At 32.9% G+C, this 27,628-nt stretch overlaps 1 protein-coding gene across 1 annotated transcript; it reads right to left on the bottom strand.

Moving 5' to 3' along the window:
* Positions 1–11,744: 11,744 nt before the first annotated feature.
* On the bottom strand, positions 11,745–26,186 carry LOC126781247 (transcription factor Sox-14-like). Its single transcript, XM_050506139.1, has 3 exons — positions 25,984–26,186; positions 12,404–12,704; positions 11,745–12,110 (listed from the first exon to the last, which is right to left on the bottom strand). Exons 1-3 carry the CDS (start codon positions 26,184–26,186, stop codon positions 11,946–11,948), a joined length of 669 nt encoding a protein of 222 aa, XP_050362096.1. The 3' UTR covers positions 11,745–11,945.
* Between the last annotated feature and the right edge of the window lie 1,442 nt (positions 26,187–27,628).

The following is a 27,628-nucleotide window of genomic DNA, read 5'->3' as shown; positions in this document are numbered from 1 at the left end:
CTCTCAGTCCGCAAACACTCTACAATAGACAACAAAAACTCGGTTCCAACAAAGCGGGTGTCATGGCCGCCCGGGGCGACGCCATAATGGCAATTTTTCGCATACAGCGCGTTGAATGCTATGAATGCGAGATGTCGCGTAAACGGGCCGCGACGTGCAAATTTGTGTCCTTTGTGCCTCGCTACAGACGCGCGTGACTGGCATTCGATAGCCGGCTCTGATTACGAATGATTACATTGTAAACATTTTTTTGTTTTTTTTTTTATATGTCAGAAAATCTAGTAGTCATTAATTAAGGTTTTATGTAACATTTTCTTTGAAAAAAGCTTGTGGTCTTTTTGTGACATTGAAATAATTATAAATACTTACTACTACTAGTTTGTTTATTTGTTTGTTGCGTTGTTTCGTCATAAATACTAAACTAATCATCATGAAATTTTGCATACAAGCTGTCGCGGGTATAGAAAATACATACGATTTTGATTACCAAAGTGCATATAAATTTATAGACATTTCAAGAAAATATAAAATATTTTTTTTTTTTTTTATTACTTTTTTTAATTACAATAAAAATATTAATCATTAATTTTATAATAGTTACTGACATGTTTTCTTAAGAAAAATGCACCTATCGTCTATCAAGTTATGGAATAAGCTCCGGCCCTCAATCATAGCGATTTCTGAAGTTACTTTGTAGAGTTATTTGTTTGTGCGGCCCGTGCCCCGAGCGGACGGCGATGGAGATGGAATCTGAATTATATCAAACAATTTTGATACTTCTCTTATCATTTAAACACATTCTATGTATTTTCTATACATTTAAAATAGTTGCATGTCGGACTGACATAAAGTATACCATAAACTTTAATTCACATAGACCTGAAATTTGAAGGTCAAACCTTCCTTTTTTCAATTACTAAAAACATTTAGAAATATGTAGTGAATGTTGATTATAAGTGTAAGACTAAGTCAGATTGTAATATATAATATTAGATGTGATACGAATTATTATTATATATTACTTGAGAGTATCTGTCATTTTTTATATTAATTAATAATAATCTATATTTTTAATCTGGCAACAAGAACATTGACAGATACTCTTTATGGCGGGAAACTGATAGACTTTAAATGCTGTTTACGAGCATTGTGGATTACGTGTTGAGATCTAGTTCTTACATAAGAGGGCATCGTCTACCCACGATCTTCATTCAATCGATCAAAGTGTAATTTTTTAGCACCCTTGGACAAATGACATCTTAAATGTCATACTAATTCAGTAAGTTTCCATACATTTTAAAAATAAAATAAATGTTCGCCCTCTACGCTTAAAGAACTTTTCCTTCATACGTCAAAAATATTTAATTTCAAAATATTACGTATAACCAAAGAGTATTTAATCACTGTGTTTTAGTACATTATGTTTTTTAGAATGACCAAAGAGGATATAGTCAATTGTAAAATCTACATACCATGATTGTATGCCCTTTGCGTCATATTTCCAATTATTTTCTTATCTTTCGGTCTCTACATCGCGCGGGTTAGTCTATTATAATATAAAATGTATAAACACATTTTGAGTGGAACGTTCTGTCATTTGTAAATATATCATTTAGGCTTTAAGTTTAAACCTGCTGCGTCCATATTGTAAAATACATATGCGCCGAATGTCCGATGGTCAGGTAAGCGGTTCAAATTACTGAGATCGAACTGAATCACAGTCATTGTCCCCGTATATCTTGGCTGAATTTACATGAAATTGTTTCGCTGACTGTACATAGTACTGTGTGAATGTGGCTGGCGGAATTCATGACATTAATTCAATTGAAACTTTCATTTTGTTTATAATATATAAGGAGAAAATGATAATTGTCAATATCGTTATGATATTATTCGTTTTCTAATTTTAAATTACTTTGTTTTTATAATTCTTCGTGCATTTTTGTTTGTATAATTTGTGTTTGAAAATAAAATAAAATAATAAACATATTTCCTTTTCTTTTTTATAAGTACCAATGCTGGCGATGCTTGTCACTAGTTTCATACAAGTGACAGAATTAATTAAAAAAAAAAATCATCAAAGTTGCTTGCCGAGACTTACACCCGGAATCTTCGTTTAATATTCACGTGTTCTTACCACTTAGGCACTCGGCTTAAATTAACATTAATAGAGCGTTTATATATGTCATTGGAAATATACTAATATAATATGACATTACAATTCATTTATAAAATTATTTACTGAATTATTTATTTGTTTACTGAAAAAAGAAAGCCGAGATGGCCCTGTGGTAAGAACGCGTGAATCTTAACCGATGATCGTGGGTTCAAACCCGGGCAAGCACCACTGAATTTTCATGTGCTTAATTTGTGATTATAATTCATCTCGTGCTTTACGGTGAAGGAAAACATCGTGAGGAAACCTGCATGTGTCTAATTTCACTGAAGTTCTGCCACATGTGAATTCTACCAACCCGCATTGGAGCAGCGTGGTGGAATAAGCTCCAAACCTTCTCCTCAAAAAGAGGAGAGGAGGCCTTTAGCCCAGCAGTGGGACATTCACAGGCTGTTACGGTACGGTTACTGAATATATTTTTAGTCAAGTTTTATTGATGTGAACGCAAAACCGCACCGATTTATACATAAAAGTTTATATGTTAAAATGGTAATGTCGAATAAATAGTCCGAACATTCAAAGCATTATTACCTTAATTGACCGATGAAATATCACGTCTGAAATATTATTATAAACATAGATTAACGTTGTTACAGTTTAAATTTCAATTTGTCCGTCTGTGACCGCGGGCCATTTCAATTAGAGTTAACAGATTTATTCGCTTTTTGCTGTTTTATTTTTTAATTTCAGCTCAGTTATTTTTAATGATGGAATATGAACAATATTCAGGTTCAGTTGAGTTTAAATTCGATTTTCAAAATATTATAGTTAAAACTCTTTTGTTGAGGAAAAATTTTGGAGCCTATATTTTATATAGGTTCGTTAGGGCGGATAGGTGGATGTGGCAGAATTTCGCACAAAACATGCAACTTTCCTTACTATGTTTTCACGTGCACATAGAAACGTAGAAACTGGTGCTCGGGCTCAAATCTAGATTATTCGATTGTGCCACATATGTTCTACCACAAAACTATGTTGACTTTTTATCTAAATTATTATTATAAAGACGAATGTGAAGGGCTTAGGAGAGGTATTGTCGTGTGGGTAATAAATCAAGAAGATAAATGGTTTATATGGATAAAAAGTAATGAACATTCATATAAAACCATATACCTATTTATACAAAATGAAGTCATTCATAATATATTGTTTAATTTATTAACAAATATAATTGAGCCGGTTTGCGTGGTTGGTAGATACTTGCCTTTCACGCCGAAGGTTGTGGGTTCGATTCCCACCCAGGACAGACATTTGTGTGCATGAACATGTCTGTTTGTCCTGAGTCTGGGTGAATTATCTATATAAGTATGTATTTACAAAAGAAAAGTACTATATGTAGTATATCAGTTGTCTGGTTTCCATAGCACAAGCTTTGTACAAGCTTAATTTGGGATCAGATGGCCGTGTGTGAAAAAATGTCCCAGGATATTATTATTATTATTATAATACAATAAGTATTATACTGCAAATATAACGCTGCCTGTCTGTGTGTACATCTTATCGCTAACCACGTCGTTTTACTTATCTTGTTTTTTAAACGTCTCGTAATAATTCTAAAGCCTCTGATCAAAATTTGCAGACAGTTTTTATTTAATTTAAACGTAATTTGTGTTTATAATTTATCCCGTGCTTGACGCTGAAGGAAAGCTGTGAGGAAACCTGCGTGTCTAATTTCACTGAAATTCTGCAACATGTGTATTCCACCAACTCGCATTGGAGAAGCGTGGTGGAATAAGCTCCAAAACCTCCTCAAAAAAAGGAGAGGAGGCCTTAGCCCAGCGGTGGGACATTCACAGGCTGTTACTATAAACATAAATATTCATTATGTTGTTTGTGACAACAGGGAAATAATGTAATGTATGTATGTAAATTCAACACTTAACAATAAGTGTCTATACTTAATAAGGAAATTTGAATAATAATTAATAACCACTTTAGTCTATACCAATCATAAGAGGAGTGCAAATCAATTTTTACATTGACGCGATATCATTGGACGAGACCTTGAATAGTCTATGATATTCATTATGGTTTCGCGACATGGCGTTGTGTATTTCGGTGACGTCACTATCGGAATTTCGGAAATATAATTAAAGTGAATCTAAGTTGTTAAGTGGAATAGTGTTGTGTTATAAATAAAGATATTTTTTTACTGGTGGTAGGGCTTTGTGCAAGCTCGTCTGGGTAGGTACCACCCACTCATCAGATATTCTACCGCAAAACAGCAATACTTGATATTGTTGTGTTCCGGTTTGAAGGGTGAGTGAGCCATTGTAATTACAGGCACAAGGGACATAAAATCTTAGTTCCCAAGGTTGTTGGCACATTGGCTATAAGCGATGGTTGACATTTCTTACAATGCCAATGTCTAAGGGCGTTTGGTGACCACTTACCATCAGGTGGCCCATATGCTCGTCCACCTTCCTATACTTAAAAAAAAAAAAAACGATATACTAGTTAAGAATTACTGTTTGTAGTTAAATATAGCTGAGTTATTAGCAAATCGCTTTGTTAACGTTCGGAATTAAAATAAAAAGGTGTATTAATGATATGCGTTTTACACGATTGATAGTTCAAGTGGTTATGATTTAATTTATATATTTTCAAGTGTTCAAGTGGTTATGATAAAATTTGCTATTGTTCAAGTAACCGCTCGAATACGCTTGGAATATGAATATCCAAGGTTTGTTTATATCGAATCCTTAAGCTTACATAGCATATACCAATATATCTATGTAAGTATATGTTCTACCATTAATTTCCTATATACAAAGTTTACATGTATCTAAAGTGTAAAATATAAGTTTTGGCGGCGTTGACTAGTTAAATTCTTAATTCTAATAGGAAATAAAATGAGTTTAAAGAGTATATTAAAAAATATTCAAAGAAACTGTATCGATCGTTCGATTAAAACGTATGTAATTAGGTATATGATAAAAATGTGGAATTAGTGTTTTTAGATTTCCATAAAAGATGCATTGAATTCAATTGTAATCAATGGTATGATACGGCAACGGCAATAATCCCTATAAAAGAGCAATTTCTCGATAGAAACTACATTTCCAATCTGTGGTAGCTTTACGTTTAATTAATCTTATATAATGACAATTCAAAAGCGGTTGTAAAACTTAGTAAATAAAGTTTATTCTGCTTTAATTTTAAATGTATGCACATTTTAAACGACATAAAAAATTCTTTATAACATAAAAAAAAAACTTTCAATGTTTCCTTTGAAGACGTACTTCTATTGCATTTATTTAGTAACCGTATATGACTAAGTTTTTTTTAGTGGTAAGACTTTGTGCAATCCCACCTGGGTAAGTACCATCCACTCATCAGATATTCTACCGTCAAACAACAATATTGTTGTATTGCGGTTTGACGGGTAAGGGAGCCGGTTTAGCTACAGGCACAAGGGACATAACGTCTTAGTTCGCAAGGTTGGTAACGCATGGGTGATTTAAGGAATGGTTAATATTTCTTATAGAGCCAATGCCTAAAGTAATACTTCTGCCCTGAAGCTGAATGTAGCGTGATATTAAATAGCCTATTGCAATTGAAGAATTTGATATAATACTCATATACACGTATATATAACTAACTGCATAAAATATTTTTATGGCTATCATAGCTTCCCTGTAGTAGGTTAGAAAAAGAGGAAAAAACTAAGCCCTGTCTTAATCTGCTTCCCTATTACACAACTAGTCGGTAAGTTTACCTGCCTTTGAATATACTTCATCATTTTATTTTTCTTTACTGAGCTTGAGATACATTTTAAATGCAAACGCTGAGTATAAAAACCACTCGTAAGTTTTGTCTTAGATCCATATGCTTCTCACTGCCCTTATAACATATTCACTTATAATATATAAACCCTTAGTAGAAATTGTGACTTATTTGTTATCTGATGCACCTCTTATATAAATGATTTGTACGCTCCGAAGAGTCTACTATAATGAAACCTATTGCCACCTCTACAATTAGTCGCCAAAGGGTGTTTGTTTAAAGGGAGTAAGGTACTAACTCCATGGAATCGTACTCGGTCAGGATGGCTATACACTTCGTTTAAAATACATGTTTGTTAGTTATTTAAATTAACATGTTTTACTCGTAAGTGTGGTTCAAGTCTTACTATTGAATTTTAAGCCAGTTCCACACAAGTGATTGAACTAAAAATTTGCACACAGTTTTGTCTCATATTATTCGTAGTCTGACATATTTTTTATTTGTATCTATGGAAAAAAGAAAAGCGGTTTTAAAATTAGTTGGTTTGATATTATTTCTTTTATCTATATCAAATTAAAGTATAATCAATGAAAAAAAAATTAAATGTGACTATAATACACTAAAATAAAAATAATCATTTATCACACACATAAAAATAAAACTTAAGAATTTTTTTTTATATAAAAGGATTACCGTAACCGTAACAGCCTGTGAATGTCCCACTGCTGGGCTAAAGGCCTCCTCTCCTCTTTTTGAGGAGAAGGTTTGGAGCTTATTCCACCACGCTGCTCCAATGCGGGTTGGTAGAATTCACATGTGGCAGAATTTCAGTGAAATTAGACACATGCAGGTTTCCTCACGATATTTTCCTTCACCGTAAAGCACGAGATGAATTATAATCACAAATTAAGCACATGAAAATTCAGTGGTGCTTGCCCGGGTTTGAACCCACGATCATCGGTTAAGATTCACGCGTTCTTACCACTGGGCCATCTCGGCTTACAATACATATTACGTGTAATGGCAAATAATACATAAATTACAAAAATAATCTTTCAACTGTGCTATTATATAATTAAAAAAAAAATTGACAATGTCAAAATTGCCGCCAAAATTAACATATAACCGTAAAATTTGTTTTGCTTTAAATGTCATATAATACAATATATGATATAAAATAAAATTTTATTTACAATTTACACATAATATATATGTATATAAAAAATTAAACAAACTTTTAAAAAAAAAAAGAAACACCGAGAGATTATCGTCGCTTACAATATAATAATTTTATTCAATTATATTATTACTTTCATCATCAACTTTGGAATGTCTCTCATCATTGTAGGATTCTGCTTAAATCATCGTTCCTCACCTCATATCGATGCAGGAGTTGGGACGAGTTGTAATGCCGAAAAAAAAGGATTAATAATATCGTTAATATTATAACATATTGTAGTGTAAGTGTAGTGTGTAGTAAGTGGAGGTATCAAGGAGTCCAAATGGTTAATTCGCACAGAACTGATTCACGTTTTGAATTCATATGTCCATGGTCACCCTATAGGGGACGCTACGCCCGCGGGCGCTCCCCATCAGTCGTCACCTCTAATCGCGCTAAACGGGACCGAAACGAAGCGACATAAACTGCCATTATTGTTTTTTTATCGGCTACAATAAAACATTTGATCGCCATTGAGAATTAAAGTGTAAGGCTGAGGATTTTGAAATATGAATATATTACCATATTCGATTTATGTGTTTGATTCTGTTTTATAATTTAAAAGTTTATTATTCCGCTGATATTTTACATTTACTAAGCCATGCACTTAAATAATAAATACTATATAATGACTGCCTCGTTGGTCTAGTGGCTTGATATAAGGCCGCAGACCCGTAGGTCCTGGGTTCAATTCCCAGGTCGGGCCAATAAAAAGTTATTGGGTTTTTTCTGTCAGAAAAATTCTCAGTAGCAGCCCGGAGTCTGGAAGTTAGAAGTGTGTACACTCCCGTGCCTCGGAAAGCACGTAAAGCTGTTGGTCCTGCGCCTGAACTCTTTCCGGTCGTGTCGGATTGCCATCCCATCGGATTATGAGAGTTAGGGAATAGAGAGTGCGCCTGTGTTTGCGCACACACTTGTGCACTATAATATCTCCTGCGTAGTTGGCTAATCTCTCTTGAGATTGGCCGCCGTGACCGAAATCGGTCTGGAGGACATTATTATTACTATATAATAAAAGCGTGGAAAGTTGAGTTACGCATGCGATATGTGTAAATTTTTTTTATGATTATTACATGTAATACAAGTAAATATCACGTGAATGTTTCACAGCTTGGCTAAGACCTCCTCTCCTTTTAAGGAGAAGTTTGCAGCTATCTGGGTAGGTACCACCCACTCATCAGATATTCTTCCGCAAAACAGCAGTACTTGGTATTGTTGTGTTCCGGTTTGAAGGATGAGTGAGCCAGTGTAATAACAGGCACAAGGGACATAACACCTTAGTTCCCAAGGTTGGTGGCGCATTGGCGATGTAAGCGATGGTTAACATTTCTTACAATGCCAATGTCTATGGGCGTTGGTGACCACTTATTAACAGGTGGCCCATATGCTCATCCGCCTATCTATTCTATAAAAAAAAAATATCCCATCACGCTGCTCCAATGTGGGTTGCTGGATACTCATGTGTCAGAATTTCGGTGAAATAAGTCACATGCAGGTTTCCTCGGGATGTTTTCCTTCAGTAAGTAAAATCAGCTCATAAAAATTCAGTGGTGCATGTTTGGGTTTGAATTCGAGAGAATCTGAGAAGATTCACGCGATTGATGGAAAAAGTATAAACCGAACTTTTATAGAAGCTTTTGAAGTTCGTATATTATATACTTTTAATATTATTCAGAAAATACAAACAAGACTAATCAGCTTTTATATTTAACATAAATTTGAAAACATTTTACAATATACTGAAATTATTGAATTTTTAACTTTAATATATATTTGATGATTTTAATTTGATAATCATTTATTGATTTTGCAACAAAATACAGATAATATCATCGGGAATTCACCGAGCTCTCCTCATTGGCCGAAACTAAGCATCTGGAGCTATTATTCTGTGTTTATTCGCTATAATCGAGTGGTACCGGATTAGACTCCCGTTGTTTGACGTCCGCGTGACTGACTTCTCGAGGACCTCTCAGGAGCTTCGAGGATCTCTTGTAAAGCTACAGTGCACATGTCGCTTTCTGTTACACTTTTAATTTATCGTGAATAGGATGGGCTTGTGAATTGGATAGGTGGAGTTAATATATTATGAAGTACATTTAAGTTTGTTTCTATCTTTATTTGTAGTAATAATAATTAATATAATTAGTAAAAATATTTTATGGATATGTTTTTATTTAATTCATGCGTTAAATCTGCAAAATCTCACCTTAATCGCTTGTTGAGGCTTGAGGCTTAAACTGAAGTTTAAGTCAGCTCCACACAGTTTGTTTTGTACCAACTATACAAACAGGCAAAGATGGTGATGTTAAAGAAAAGCATATAAAAATATGTAATTGGTTGATTATCAAATAATTAGTAATTAATAGTTTCTTGTAGCTTATAGGCAAATTCAGCCTTTTATTTTATTTTTACTAATCTAGTGTGATGGAATAAGCTTTAATTCAAGATACGAAACCTTAGTAGCAGTGCTTTGTGGTTTTTTACTAAAAAAATAATTTATATGTTTTATAGACGGACGAGCAAATTGGCCACATGATGGTAAGTGGCCACCACCGCCCGTAGATATTGACGACGTAAAAAAAAATAACCATTCCATACTTCGCCAATGCGATCTTGGTAAGGGAGATGTTATGTCTCTTGTGCCTGTAGTTACACTGGCTCACTCACCCTTCAAACCGGAACACACTAATACTAAATATTGCTGATTGGCTGCAAAATATCTGATGAGTAGGTGGTACCCGCCCAGACGGGCCAGCATAAAGCCCTACCACCAATTGAAACTAAAATATAGGTAAGCAAAAATTATGAAAGATAATATCTGTGATCCAAATTTCGTCGTTCTATATTCGTTATTGTTATTGAAATAACAAAGTCAATTTATTAGTGTATCATTTTAATCGTAACTGAAACCTTTGGTACAAAAAAGTAGAAAATTAAAAATAATTCATCAATTATACATTGTTATATGAAAACGGGATAGTTTTACAGTTTAATATAAAACATTAAAAATAACAACAAATTCATTAACAATAATTATTATTATAACAAAACATATCTTAAGCTATTATGAAACGGAATACAGGCAGAGAATTAGCGGTTAACAAAACTATAATAAAATGAACTTAACCACAAATAATTGTAGATTTATTGATGGCTGATATGTATAGTATTAATGATGTTTCGATGCAACAACATAAGATGCTTAAAATAAGTAAGAAAAACGATGATAAGATGATACAGATGGTGCCATTATAGCGGATATATTACGCTGCAATATAAATGATAGTTAAATAGTCATAATATCCCACAGGCCACATACGATTGTAGCACCATTAGAAATAGAAAAAAATAAATAGCGAAATACAATATGGTTTAAGTCATCTGTGATTCAATATATTACTCTGCTGATATGTACTATCCGTGGACATTATACATACAAGAATGCAACTCTTTTAGGATGTTTGTAATAAATTATTTTAAATTTTGGGTTAGATGAATAAATGTACGATATGCGGACATGTAATTCGTAATTATTTTTAAGGGACTGATTTAATTATAATTCATTATTAAATATAGTTCTTTCTATGTTTTATGTATTAATTAATATAACATGTACAAACACGCTAGCAATTTGATTTGTCATATATATGCTCTCGTAACCACGTTAAAAAAAAAAAAAACAAAAATAATATTATACTTAATACAGCAAAACTATAATCTTAAATAAAAAAACTTACAAATAATTAAAATACCTATTAAAATAAATTATAATTGAAATAAAATACGTGTTTTTTTAAATATTTTACAAATTGACATAACAATGTTTTCACCTAACTAAGCCTAGGCTTTACTAAGTACATTTTGATAAAACTATGATATGTAACCTATTCGAGTTATATAAATTTACATTGCACTATTCAATGGGATTGCACGCAGCTATATGTACAAGATTCAAAAAATATTTAAAAAAATAACCCGAAAATATTTTTACATTTACAATAACACAACTAATTATTTCATAAAGGAAGACTTATTATTAAGTAAAAACATATTTTTTTCTAAAAACGAAATTCTAAGATTTTCATTTACAAAATTCCTTTATTTTTTTTTTATTAAGACTAATATTATCTGTTATTATTTACATTATAAAATGATTAGGTTATAAAATTGATATTTTCAATATGATTTGTATAAACTATAAAGTACATTTTTTGTACTCATATATTTTGGGCTATATCCCAAAACTAGATATTCATCGCTTCTCAGCCTTAAACATTTTTCAAGTCCCATTCAGTCCTCGATATTAACCATTAGACTCTATTATGTCGAACAACATTATAAATTAAAACTTATAATGACGTAGGACATAATAAATTTAAATAAAACCCGAATGAAGTGATCTCCCGTTCATCACATCATAAATCACAGCACCTTCAAGTACCTTTATTTATACATCCTTAACTCATTTAAAAATCGTATTGCACTTTTACACAATATTGAAAATTAAATACACCATTTAAATTGTCCCTCTTACAGGCGTCGATCGGCTTTACGTATCAGGATCTGCGTCATAAGATTCGATTTTTGAATTTACGATATAAATAAGAATTCACTCAACGACGAAGCACATGGTATGTACATTTAGACACGCGGTACAGTTTGAAAATTCAAAATGATATTTGAGGAGTCCGCTACAATAAAATCACTGACAAAACTCCACCACTAGATTTTTTAAATGCTGTCAGGTGTACTGTCTCTTTCAGTGGACGTTGAAGGCTGCTCCCAAAGCGGGTAAGGCCGCGCCGGGAGAGCCACCGGCCTTCATATAACGTGCTGGGGCGGTTCTTCGTCGCTCTTCATGAGGACGTAGGCGACGGGGCGTTTGACGTCTGGTGGGGGGGATGGGGAACGTCGTGGTGGACACCCGCAGGGGGACAGTGCGCTGTTATATAGCGCTGAACTGTATAAAGCGCCTCCATATAGAGCCTGCGAATTAGAAATTGTTCTTGAATGTCACTATCCAAATACATACGATCAAGTAATTTAACGATTCTACAATGTTATATAAATTATTAAGAATACATTATTAAAAAGAAAAAAATATTATGAACTCGGTAGCTCGCTTTCGTTTATTTTCATAGTTCTTCTATATTTTTTTTGCTCGTTATAATCATCTTTCTCTAAATATTCGAGGGCCTTTTTAATGCTAGGAAGAAACTTTAAGTATACTTCTATATTGCAAATGAAATTATTTGTTGTGGTAGAAATTTAAAACATACCTGTAAGTGTGCAAGTTCAGCAGCCAGTTTCCCATCGTCAGACGGAATCTTCGCGAATGGATAGAACGGGTATGGTATAGGGGGAAAGAGTGCTCGTCCCAGGTCCGACTTATCTGGTAGCAGGTGGTGAGGCAGTGGCAACTGCGGCATCGGCTGCGGCATCGAGGGTGCCACTAGCCGTGGAACCGGTGCCATGAGACCGGAGATGTTGAATCCGAATTTTGGTTCCTTTTTAACGAGTGCCTTTGGCTTTCGCCTCGGTCTGTACTTATAGTCAGGATGTTCCTTCATATGCAGTGCTCTGTTGAAAAGATGTAACAGTCAATAAAATTATCGAAATCATTAAATTAAAGTTAATAGGATATCTTATTTCCGAAGTTTTCGAACGAATTTAATTTTATTATTGAATTAGTTCGAAGACTTCGGAATAACAGAATCATTAACAGTCATATGATGATCGTTTTTCCTATTAAATAAAAATACGAGGCTGACTAAAGAAAATATCTGACAAAACATTACAGCAACATAAGGATTTTAGGCCCAGAAGATAATTATGAATACATAAAAATGATGATATTTTAATTCGAATTGAGATAAATACACAGAATTCAAATATATACACTAAAGAAATTAAATAATTATTTATCGTGTCAAATAAATGTGAAACCACCATCGGTTGGTTGTGGGTTTGATTGTGAAAAACCGGAAAAAAAAAACATATTATGCACGTATAATATCGACTACAGCTCTATGAACGAAATTGATTGACAAAAACTGTATCTTTTAAAAAGAAACGATGTATAGTATAATACTTTGCCTTGTTCATTCAAATGTCGAAATATTGATCACAGAAAGAGATACAACATGTTGTCAAGTCTAAAACTTAAATTGTGATGCTGGCTGATAATAAACTAACATTAAAACAAAATAAAAACAAGATACGCCAAAGGCACGGACAACACGTCTGTGTTTTAATTCAATTTTAGCCATTCTGAATTAAATTTTGAAAAACCTCCATCTCCGGCGGTTGGTTGTTTAATGTATCTTTTTATAATATCGATTAATATCTTGTTTTTTTTTTAATATCTTAAAGCTGGCACACTGTTGATTTAAGAAGTGGCTTTATTATTTCTTTTTAAATTATTTTAAATTTTATATATAATATAAATTTATACCAATATGAAAGCCTGATATTCAGCAAACAGCGTTCAAAAACCTCAGCATACGAACTATCATCCGCCCTTGGTCCATTCGAATAATTACAATCGACTCGCTGACAATCGCGATTCTATCACAAAGCTCGCATAATCGGACGCTGTGTCGACTGTTTCACGTAACTAAACGTCGTAACGTACCATAATTACGAACAAATTTAAGCTTTAATGTTATATAATAGAGTTCAATATTGATTGTTTCGTTATTCGACATAGTAATGGGTATGGAATAACAGTCGATTGTGACGGGGACAATGCAATAATCCACGTATTGTTGAATTGACATTGTTGTTTTAAGGGTGGCGGGCGTTCGCGACAATTGTACGCTTTATTGCATAAATAATAATGTTATTCTGCCCAGTGGAGTTTCATTGTGGCGTTTTGTTGCTAAACTTATAGCTTTGAATGCGATTATAAAGTTACGATTCAATAAAAATTTGGAGCGAAGTTTTAACTGTACCTGATTGCCGAGTGACTGAAGCAGAGATGGCCTAGTTGTTAGAACGCGTGAATCTTAACCGATGATCGTGGGTTCAAACCCGGGTAAGCACCACTGAATTTTCATGTGCTTAATTTGTATTTATAATGCATCTCGTGCTTGACGGTGAAGAAAAACATCGTGAGGAAACCTGCATGTGTCTAATTTCATTGAAATTCTGCCACATGTATATTCTATCAACGCGCATTGGAGCAGCGTGGTGGAATAAGCTCCAAACCTTCTCCTCAAAAGGGAGAGGAGGCATTAGCCCTGCAGTGGGACATTCAATGAAATTAGACACATGCAGGTTTCCTCACGATGTTTTCCTTCACCGTTAAGCACGAGATGAATAAAGTGTCTTATTGGTCGCAATATGCTTTTTCATGATGATCCCATGATTGGTAGCGCAGTAATAAATAGTACAATACAATTAATAGTAGATAGGTATATAAATTGAATGTCAATATTTATGTAAGGAGGTCAGTACATCCCATCGAATGTTTCAATAGCTTTTCTGCTAAAAGAAAAGAAGTACTTATGGTTGATGTAGGTAAGCATATTATAATATATATATATATATGTATATATAAAATAACCCAACCCGCATCGGAGCAGCGTGGTGGAAAAAGCTCCAAACCTTCTCCTCAAAAAGGGAGAGGAGGCCTTAGCCCAGCAGTGGGACATTCACAGACTGTTACTGTATATAAAATAATAAATAGAATATATAACAGCTTATAAAAATGTTTCTTAAATTATCCGGTAAGTAGATAATTTAGATAAATTGTTCTATATTTTAATGTCTCTAGTCTTAGATGTGTAAATTTTTTGCTGATATTAAGCAAAATAAACGTCAGGTACGTAAATGATGTATTCATATAATAATTATTGTATGGTTTCCAATGTTTATTTATTCATAAGTAATATCTGCTACTGAACATATTATCATTATTATATTAATTAAAAAAAAAATCACATAAGATATCAAAAATCATAAAAAACGTTTACGAAAAAAAACAAAAATTCGGGGTCGACGACCGTCCACTATCAATTCCTTCATTACTGTTTACTAAACAAACATACACGATAACGAAAACAGAATATCTCAAGAAAAAAACCTATCTTGTTATCGGACGTTTTTTTGGCGTATATTCGACTGACTTAATCGACTTCGGTAAACATTGATGCATCGATATGATTCTCGATATGAAAAGACGCTTTATATTTGTATTTTGTAGATATTGAGTGTCAATACATATTGGTTTTTATTGGAGGTTGGATTTAGAGGTGAATAATGTTTGGTTACTGTTTAAAGGCGAACGGACTACGTGTTAATATTATGTTCAATGTATGAAGTCTTAATCATTTTATAAAAGACCTACATTGAATAATATTGCAAGATACTTTTTTGTTCAATCGAAAAACTCGATTTTTCTTGTTGACATTCTATATAGAGGGCTTTTATATTATTTTTATAAAGCAGGGCAAATGTTTTTTTTTTATATACTGATTCAAACAATGAGCTATCATGATGCTGTTTGTAATTGAATTGAAAAAAGCGTGTTCCGCATAACTCGCAGACTGTGACAGCAGAAACACAAAAAAATACGCATACATTTTGGTCTTTGTTTTAAAAAAAAATTGTATATATATTCAATGAAGATAATAATTAATATTATTATGCCAGTACAATTTAAAAAAGGTGGCAGGTACGGGATGGATGCGGACTGTCCAAGATCGGGATGGTTGGCGTTCTATGGGGGAGGCTTTCGTCCAGCAGTGGACGGCAAAAGTTAGAAATAAAAAAGAAAAAAAAAATACATGTCATCATTCGTTTATTTGAAACCAGCGCAGTGAAACATCACTACAAAAAGCTATTTAATAGATTTTTACGTCAGGTAGGCTCATTGGGAATACTTTTGCTGGAAGTTTCGTTTTTCGCCACCGGATTATTGAGGCGCTGAATACTAATTATATACAAATATATCTCTTTAATAAACCTTTTGTTCGCTTTAACTATTAACATGAAAACATATTTTATTCTTTCTTATTTGGGCCACAACTTCGACTACAAAAAACAGTAAATGTTATAAAACTATACTTTATAAAATCCAGTTATTTTTGAATAACAAATACACGTATCGAAACATTCAAATGTACGCATGAGAACGTTACAAAAGATTACCTTAACAGTCATTTGTTCGGTCACAAATTTCATAGATAAAACGAAGACCGTTGTTTGTGATGGTATTTTATCGAACGATCAAATAAATGATAAAAAATAAGTATAAATGTAAATACGGACGCGCCTTAGAGTATTGTGTGAGTATTGACCGATAGCGGGGGACAAACAGTGCGGTCGAAATTAAGTTCTGGACGCCCCCAGCTACTATGTGGACCAGTGACACGTACATACACACGAGTGTCACTCGAGAAAATTTCTAAGTCGGAATATACGTAATATTTTTTCACTGAGCTTGGAACACAACTTGCGTATGAATCATTACAATCCTATTCACTTCTTATTCAGCTTATAGAAAACAATTTTTATTTTTTAAATATATTTTGTGAACTATTTATACGGCAATGTAGTTCCTTAAAAAGTAATATTCTTATTTAATTTTTCTTTGTAGGTTAGCAATTATCTTGTAAGTTAAGCAATCTTGTAAGTTAGAAGAAACTTTTTATTATTAATTGGAATATTGTTTTTTTTTTTTTATAATTTCATAACTGCACGTTGCTATTAAGCAATGTTTCTATATCAGCCAACTATATAAAACTGTCAATTTTATTGTATTGACATGTATTGACGGATCATTTTTATTTTTTAAATTTAGCCTTCTGATTTTAAATTAACGTTACAACTTCTATTACAGATATATTTCAAAATTTTATTAATTTTTACATTTTTCGTTGGTTACATTCTAGAAGAGGCGAATACAACAGTTACCTATGGAAATATTTTTAGATAATAACGAATAATCTTCAGTAAGTGCTAACACAAGTCATTCATTTCATTTGTCAGTCATTTGATAACACATTTTATAATCTTTAATATTTAACTGCTTAAATAACAAAAAACAATTTATAAAAATTTGAAAATTCATGCTAATATAATGATTGCAAAAGTAACTCTGTGCCTGTGTGTCCGATTTTGACGAAATTTGGTATGAAGTAAGCTTGAACACAAGGCATGATATAGGTTATAGTAGTTATGAAATTAATTACCCCAAAATTATAACACAAAGACTTAACTAACCAACGAACTAACTAACGACCAAGCTAACAGTTACACATTATAAATTGTAAATTAAAAGAAGGTAAAAAAATACTTATTATAAATAACAGTATGAACTCCAAGTTTAAAAATTAACCCCTGTTTTAAAATAAAAGCAAACGATTGTTGCAATAGCCCGAAAACTACTTTAACCATTCCGACGTATTCTAAGGTCAAAACAAACGGCATCCGACCGCGTATATCCGTTATACGTATCTTTTACAAAGAGCTAGACTGAAGGCATAAGCTTGTTTTTATAGCTCTGGCGCGCCCCGATAACGCTTCACCCCAACAATGCAAGATATTATTACAATAAGACCAGATAATTGTCTTTGGGTCTTTTTGAATTGATTTGTTATCATTGAGGATTTAGTTAGGGCGCAATTAGATATTCGACGTGTATGTACATAATAATGCGTTGTATATCATATTCGTTTGAATGTGTGTCGTTGTTGAAGTTTGATAAAGTTATACAATTTGATAAAAATAATTCATCAAATGCATACATATACTCTATAAGCTATAAATAATGTAATCAATGAAGGAGCTGTCGTCGCAGTCTAATTAAAATGTGTAATTGTTTTAAGATTATATCGTATCATCAATATAATCCTACAACGTAATGATGTTAAATATAACATGACGTAAATGAAATTAATTAAAAAATATACCAAATAGACCAAATACTCGGACAACATGTACATATACGGAGATATGTCTATATAAAAAAGTCTAAAGGGTTTGCTTTAACTTTCCTCAGCGATAATGAAGTTCTCTTGACCGATTTCGGTTACGGCGGCCAATCTCAAGAAAAAATAGCCAACTGCGCGAGCATGTTATAGTGCACAAGTGCGTAATATAGGTGCACTCTCTGTTCTCTCACTTATTCATAATCCGATGGGATGGCAATACGACACGACCGGCAAGACTTCACGTACAGGACCAACGGCTCAACGTGCTTTCCGAGGTACGGGACTGTACACACTTCCAACTTCCAGACTCCGGGCTGCCAAAGAGAATCTTCGACAGAAAAGCTTAACTTTCCTCAAAGACCTACTTACTTCTCTACCTAACCCAAAAGATTTAATCAAATTGAAAATTTTAGAAGTAATGGCGTTAAATGAAGCTGGAGAGTTTGTATAGTTTGTTTAGTTTTTATTGTTTGAGCTTTATATATTTGGCGGCAACCATTATATAAATATAATAATAATTATTATAACTTACTGCATCCAACTTACTATGATTATTGGAGCGTATAGCACGAACAAATAATTAAAACATTTTGTTATTTAAAAACAAGTGATTTTTATAATAGTATATTATTTGTATATGCAAATACATATTATTAATGCAAGTGTAGTGTGAATACATTTTTACCGTTCACTTGGAAGTATACATATAGGTACGTCCTCCTTTGTACAATAATTTAAGCTTTAATTGTACTTTATTTCGATATGAATTACAAAGTCATAGCAACTGATTATTTCATAAATTCGTGAATTGTCAAATCAAAGCAATCCTTTATTCAACATATTTAAGATTACAAGCCGTTAGTACATATATAACAGAAATTAAAATAAATATGTTATTGTTCTAAGAAAACTTTATATTAAAAACAACGAACTTTTTTTTAAATATATAAGCTAGCGCTGTTATCACACCTGATGGAAAGTGCTGATACAGTCTAAGATGAAGCGCGCTTGCTTAGAAGATGCCTATTCACTCTAGACTTGAAGGTACCCATATTGTAGGTGGTGGGGAAAACGGAGGTCGGGAGGGTATTCCAGATCTTAGCGGTGCGTATCAGAAACGAGGAAGCATATCTTAGATACATCAACTACATACGGGTGCAGATCTTTCCGATGCCTCGCAGTTCTGTAGTAAAAAGGTGAACGATTAAGTTCTTATATAACGTTTAATTATAAATATGCCGTCACGTTAGCAATTAAATTTAATTTTATGAGACCAACCTATTTTTTTTATTCCACAGATTGAAATCGATGTTGTGAGGGAGAAGCGCTGGCTCGATGTCGTGAGGGACGCTAGCATGATCTCACTAAGGAGGATGCCTTAGATCGAGCAAAGTGGAGGAATAGTTGCAGGAAAGCGGACCCTAGCGTTACTAGGACGGGAAAACGCTAGGCAGAAGAAGATTTACTTATAATCTATATTTCCACTCCAAAAGTAAAATATTTTGATCCAGATTATGAAAATTTAACATATGTAACATTTTCATATTATTCATTGTAATCAATTACGTTAGTAAACATGAATGAATTATCATTGATCTTGAAAGTAGTATCATCTACTATTTGACGAGCCGGTTGGCGTGGTTGGTAGAACACTTGCCTTTCACGCCGAAGGTTGTGGGTTCGATTCCCACCCAGGACAGACATTTGTGTGCATGAACATGTCTGTTTGTCCTGAGTCTGGGTGTAATTATCTATATAAGTATGTATTTACAAAAGAAAAATAGTATATGTAGTATATCAGTTGTCTGGTTTCCATAGTACGAGCTCTGTGTAAGCTTAATTTGCGATCAGATGGCCGTGTGTGAAAAATGTCCCAGGATATTATTATTATTATATAAGTAGAAGTAAGGTAACTTAGAATTCATAAATACTCGTATTTAACAACGACAAACTAGCGCAAGTAACACTTTATTTAATATTATAGATAATATTTCACGAGTAACTTTGTTTGTTCATTCGGTATAGTTACGCTTACTGGGTGAGTAAACAATGTGTATGGATTATATGCAACTTTAAATAAAGTAAGTAAAGTACATGTATTTGTTTTGCGTTTAAAACCTCAACCGCTCAACGGCTTAAAGTATTTAATAGATACTTAGATTCTTGCTGGTAATTTACATATATTGAACCGGTTGTATCTTTAAATTAAATCTTGTGAAATGTCAAATCAAAGGTTCTTGAATTTGTATATTAAATTGAATTTTTCCTCAGTTAAACTTTTGTGATAGTATTCATAAAATTAATATCTTAATAATAATAATAATAATATCCTGGGACAATATTCACACACGGCCATCTGATGCCAAATTAAGCAGAGCTTGTACCATGAAAACCAGACTACATAGGTAATTAAACCCAGACTCAGGACAAACAGACATGTTCATGCACACAAATATCTGTCCTGGGTGCGAATCGAACCCACAACCTTCGGCGTCCTACCGACCACGCCAACCGGCTCAAACTTACTTGTACTTGTAATTTAGAAATTACTAGAATGTTTTCAAATACCATATTGTGACATTAAGTTTTATTCTTATGGTTATATACAAACAAATAATATATATGTAATAGTAATCGAATGGGAATTTCAATATCTATAACGTTGATAAATAGCTTTAAACAAGGTAACAGTAACAGTAACAGCCTGTTAACGTCCCACTGCTGGGCTAAGGCCTCCTCTCCCTTTTGAGGAGAAGGTTTGGAGCTTATTCCACCACGCTGCTCCAATGCGCGTTGGTAGAATACACATGTGGCAGGATTTCAATGAAATTAGACACATGCAGCTTTCCTCACGATGTTTTCCTTCACCGTCAAGTACGAGATGAATTATAAACACAAATTAAGCACATGAAAATTCAGTGGTGCTTGCCCGGGCTTGAACCCACGATCATCGGTTAAGATTCACGCGTTCGAACACTATAAACAAGGCCAGAAGAATAAAAACTTGATACGATCAAATTGTATTACGCTAAAGTGAAAATATTTCGACACGATATAAATTGTAGATATTAACATATAAATGTCGCGTTGCAATACTAATTCCATATTTTATTTACACTATAGCATCGTATACTAGTTTTAGGCGGTTTTTTCCGGTTTTATTTCATTGTACAATTTTAACGATCATCAATATTTAATAGGTTTTTTAAAGCCTATTGTTTCCAATATAAAAAATATATAAATCTTTATCGCAGACATCACAACCCATATGTTAGCTATTATATTAGTTATTCTTATAGTTATATAGTTATATTTATGTAATACTGAGAGTACTTGTGTTGCGCAATTCAATATCCCAAAAACAAATTATTCAATTTTATTAAGGCTTGCAAAATACAGTTGGCGCTATCGCAAGTTTTACTCATTAGGCATTTGTATATATTTGTTTCATCTTAACACATTGTTCAATTTCACTGGGCGGTAATACTTTATGCAAGACCGTATGTATCACGTCTCAGTATTGTTGTGTTCCGGTTAGAAGGATGAGTGAGCCAATGTAACAACAAGCGCAAGGGATATAACATCTTAGTTCACAGGTTATATTATAGGTTGGTGGCGCAATGGCATTCTAGGTAACGTTTAATATTTCTTACAGCTCCAATGTCTACGAGAGGTGGCCTATTTGTGTGCACGCCTACCTGTATTGTATTTTTTTTAAAGCCACATATAAGCAAATAAAATATCATATATATGCGGGTATGTATGTATGTGTGTGTGTGCGTGTGCAAAATTGCTCCTAAACAAAGCAATTCAACTTTTATATGTATGTTGGCCATCCAATCAGATAGCGAGCTTCTTCTTTTGTACATTCATATAAAAATAAGAAAGAGATAAGTATACAAACATCCGTCGTCGTATTTGCCTGTTTATTTAATCCGTCTTATTCTCCCAGCATCCCAAATATCAAAACCCTCGAAATGTTTTTGTCTCACGCTGATATCTAGCAGGTGCTTGAATTGTCGACTTTGTGATAAGAAATTAAAAGTGTTTAAATAGTTTGTTATGAGACCTACGTGGATTGTTTAATTAAAAAATTAGTTGTGTTTCCCTTTTGTTGTTTCAACGAGGCTGTGAATAAGTAATAAATACTTATTTTTATATAACGGTTATAATTTAAACAGCAGCGTCATAACATCAGCAATGTCTAAGTCTTTTGTATATAATATCTAACGGCCTAAATTATAAACGTTGCTCTACTTAAAAACTCATTTATCTCTTTTTGTCATTATTGATTTGACATTCGATAGAAGAAGACACATTATAGTTTAACCAATAACTCGCTAAAAAGTTTATGAATAAGGTCGTAAGATTTGAAGTCTCGTATACACGATTATCACAATAATATGCAATATATGTGATAATCAAGGATTCTACCACTTTTTGTTGTATACTACATTGTTACTTTCAGTTCCCCCAGCTATTCTTGCGTTCACATTGTAAATATTGCTTATTTCATAAGAACGTTTCCCCGTTTCACATTTATTTATCTTTGTATCTTCCATTCAAACGCTCTTGACATAAGAGAGACGGCAAGGTCTTCCACATGCTTTTCAATACACTCGCTTCTTATATAAATGGTATACTCTAGGAGATCTCCTGCTAAACGGTTTTTATGGAAACCGTATTGGCGATCAGACAGAATGTCGTTGATTTGTAGTCGAGGAGCTTATGGTTTTCATAGACGCTCCATGTTCTTTCTGATATTTAAGTTATTGCGATGAGTTTATCTTTGGTTGATACACCCTTTTGTAAATGTTTATATATTTTTTGGTCTTGCCGTAAAGTTTTATACATTCAGACCTAACACTTCTTCACCTTGAGGTATTTGTAGATTAATATCTTGGTACATCAGATCCGTGGGATTTCAACTCGATCGTTTGAAAAATATAATACTCAATGTGAACCCCCCTCTATAGCATCACTATGTGCACCCGCTTTTCGGTATGTTTAATTTAAGTTATGATTGATTTTTTAGTTTACTTAATGGTAAGTCTTTGTAAGCTCACATATTCTACCGTCAAACAGAAATAATTTGTATTTGTATACAGCCACGAGAGATATAATATGTCAGTTACGAAGGTACAATTACAAAGGCACATTAATGATGTAAGACATGGTTATTATTTCTTGCAGTGCCAATTTCTATAGGCAGCGGTAACCACTACTATACTAAGCTACTTTGATGGTCCGTTCTTATAACGCATATGATACTAAGTATGAAACTCTTTTCAAACTCAGGAACAGACCGGCTCATTGAGTTCTGTCCGGTCGTGTCGGATTTCTCGTACTATCGGATATTGAGAGTGAAGAAATAAAAAGAACATTACTGTTTGCGCACATACTTATATGTTCTGCGCAGTTGCGTAGTCTCCCTTGAAAATGGTCGCCAATGTATAAATCGGTCAGAAGAACACCATAGTAAATAAACCTACCCAGAAGTATTGAACGTTCTTATTCCATTTCGTCTCGTTTGAATTTGTTTTATTTTTCAGAAACATTTTGTACCATATATTTTTATAATTTTTTTATTGGCTACCTATCCGACTTGGCATGGATAGAATAAAGGTCCATATACAACTTATGTATCGTACATACATATCACTCTATGGGTTTACGCGGCGCATGAAAGTTAAATAAGTAAAATATTTGTTATATATATATATAGTTATATATAATAAATATAATTTTTATAAATAAATAAAGTTAAATAATTTTTTCCAACATCGTTAACTATGATCGCCAAATTTCAGTTAATTTACAAATGTATCATACAATTTCCTTATGAATCACTCGCCATTAGTGAAAATCGTATAAAAAACGGTTTAGTAGTTTTTGAGTTTATTGCGTTCAGACAGACAGAAAGACGCAGCGGGGAGGCTTTGTTTTATAATATAAAGTGATTCTCATCACTATTATGCATACATATATTGTTTTCAATAATGAAACTCAAAATATTTTTTTATTATTATTAAAAACGGCCTAGCAAAGTGTAGTAATACATAAACTTTATAGTTAAGTTTTAATTAACTTCAAAAAGTATATATTTTTCCTTTTCTAGCGTACGGTAAATTTCATGTATAGTCTTAAAGTAAGTGACATATCTGTTACTTGATGTGAATTGGTTATCCGATGTGAAGCTCACACCACTATCAAATGTACCACAATCACAAACTAAATGTAAAAAAAAACAATTTTGTTTAAAACACAAGGTTGAAACAGTAACAGCCTGTTAATGTCCCACTGCTGGGCTAAGGCCTCCTCTCCCTTTTGAGGAGAAGGTTTGGAGCTTATTCCACCACGCTGCTCCAATGCGGGTTGGTAGAATTCACATGTGGCAGAATTTCAATGAAATTAGACACATGCAGGTTTCCTCACGATGTTTTCCTTCACCGTTAAGCACGAGATGAATTATAAACACAAATTAAGCACATGAAAATTCAGTGGTGCTTGCCCGGGTTTGAACCCACGATCATCGGTTAAGATTCACGCGTTCTTACAACTAGGCCATCTCGGCTTTTTGGGCCATCTCGGCTTTTGCCAAGGTTGAAAAGGTACATTAAAATAACAGGAATTTAAATAATAGAAAATATACTCCAAAGACACGGACAGACAAGTTGCCACTAATATCAATAGTTATGAAGGCTTTTGTTTCATTAACAAATGTCATCATGTTATCTCCTGTATTGCAGAAAAAAAATTCAACTCAACTTTATGTATTCAAAAATAATTATTTTGTAAATACAGTTTTCACGTGATATTAAGAATTGTTATTGTTAAACACAACACGAATTTAATAATAAAACCAAACTTTGGTCTTACTCAAATAAGATCAACGTCATCTTAATATGTATCTTTTATAATGTATTCCGTACAAGTTATTGAAGTAATTTGGAAGTATTATGTGTGTCTCAAAATATTTGGATTTATCGAGCACCGATTTATATTAACGGTATTATTTTCCTTATAAGATAATCATCAATCACACAGCGCCATTGTCTGTTTACATAAAATCTCAAAAATAAAATAAAATCTACAAAACACACGCATAGTCAGAATTTAAATGAATTTAAAATACAAAATAATATTTAAAAAAAAGTCTAATTACATAACGAAAGAAGAAATTTATGTTATTAAAAAAAAAAACGAAAATATATTTCACATAGTAAAGTGTAATTAAAATAGCTTTATTAAGCCTTGGACATATGCCGCTTTTTTCTTAGCGTTACTTTTAATATCATTTGCCATCATTAAAAGCATATATTTTAAAGTCTCAGGCCTTATGTCATTCTTATGACACACCACGCGACGAATACTAATTTATTTATTTATTAACATAAGAATTGCCAACAAAAGTAACAATAAACCATGAACAATAATATTTCGTGGCACTTATATACTATGAACTTTTAATTATTTCATCATCGTCTTTCATACAATTATATTAAAGCTTATTAATTTTGCTATATATATTTTGAAATATTACAATCATTACAAACACAATAATGATAACCTATACACGAATTTACTATATACAATGTCACTATTAAAAGTATTTTTCGTGTTACTTTAATTTTTAAGGTTTTTTTTAAATTAAAAATCTAGTTGCATTAAATATATCGTTAAATAATATATTTAACAAAAACTACCAATTTACCGTATCATTTTACAAATTAAACAAAATGTAAGTAATATTTTTTAGTCTGTTGGAATGTTTGTTTATTTGAGAAAAAACTTATTACTTAATTTAAAAAATCTTTATGAGATATTAAAAAAAAAACACTTTAATATAGTCAATTTTATATAGATAATTGGATAATTGTGGGCATTATTATTATTAATATTTTAAATATTTAAGAACTTACCGTAATCTCTTTGCTTCATCAATGAACGGCCTCTTCTCCATCTCAGTAAGGAGTTTCCACTCCGCTCCAAGCCTTTTTGAAATTTCTGAATTGTGCATTTTAGGATTATCTTGTGCCATTTTTCGCCTCTGACCTCTTGACCATACCATGAACGCGTTCATTGGCCTCTTTATGTGGTCTGACGGTTGCTTTCCGAGTGACATTTTTATTTTTGACAAATTTAAAATTGAATTTGGAATGGAATGTTTCAATTGGAATTTAGTCCGCAATGTCACTTGGCATTTTTATTATAGTTTTTTGTTAAAATATTTTTACTTCTAGTATAATTTACCAACACTAAAGATTATTTTTTTAAATTTTATTTTACTCAAATATAAATACAACGAGTGAAATACTTAAGCAACGATTGAAATCGTGTTTAATTCCCGCGCGCCCGTGAAAAGCTCCCGAAAGCTCAATGCGGCGCTTTTCTTGACAGTGTCATGTTTAACGCTCAGACCTGACCGGTTTCCCCCTCGGCGATTCCCCCCCTCAGAAACGGCGGCCAATCAGAGCGCGCCGTGGGCGGCCGCTGGTTCCAGATTGGCTGAGGCGCTGTCCGTCTCGCGGGCCGCAACAGGTGATCGTGTGTTCTTGTTAGCATGTTTATTAGCGAGATTAAATTCCTTTTTTAAACCGCAACCTTGGTTTGAAAAAGAAGCGTGCTCCGGTAATTGGATGAATTCGATTTGTAATGCGAGGTGTGTGCGAATTGGAAAATTGTCTTATAAAGTATATTGCACACGTGCGGAGATTGTAGTTAGTAAAGCTGAATACACATTGTATAAATAGATTGAAACGTTGACACGAAAAAAAATTGTATTGTTAAAAATATAAGTAAAACTGTTTAAATTAGTTTTATTAGTGTTCTACATGAAACATTCGATTGGTATCTTAAAAATATAATTTAAGCACATACTATTGAATTATCCCCTTGACGATAGAAATCTTAAATTAATTTTCCTATCTACATTTATCTATGTAGTATATATATAAAATCTCCCTGTATCATCTATTAGGTGCACCAACAGATTAAGTTTATCTGAGATTTATAAGCTAAGATAAACTTAACTTATAATGAGCTATTAATATTAATTCCATGGCAAGGATTGGCGTTCTACATATTTAGTATCTCATGATAAGCTGAGTTTTAAGTTTTTTCAAGTTTCTTGAAAATATAATTCCTGTCAATGTGGCTACGGCTGTTTCAGGAGAAGTTTCGTTACTTATTCCACCACGCCGCGCCAATGGTGGATACATATGAGGCAGATCTTCATTCGGCGCAAGGAAAACAAGATGTTTTCTTACATGCGGAATACGAGATGAATTATAAGCACAAATGATCATACAGTAGATTACAGTAACAGCCTGTTAATGTTCCACTGCTGGGCTAAGGCCTCCTCTCCCTTTTTGAGGAGAAGGTTTTGACAATAGGACAAATGATCATGCAGCTCGGCAATACGTAGTTTTTTCACGAAAACGAATTTGTTTAAGGCCATAATTTCGTCGAAATAAATCCTGTAATTATCAAATCCTCACATGCAGATAGATAAACGTTTATGTATATTAAGTTAATTCTTTAAATGATTTTTAAATACCGCCAGTT

Source organism: Nymphalis io, chromosome 3 (assembly GCF_905147045.1).
Source record: "Nymphalis io chromosome 3, ilAglIoxx1.1, whole genome shotgun sequence".
Classification (NCBI taxonomy): domain Eukaryota; kingdom Metazoa; phylum Arthropoda; class Insecta; order Lepidoptera; family Nymphalidae; genus Nymphalis; species Nymphalis io.
This window is presented reverse-complemented; position numbering and strand designations above follow the sequence as displayed.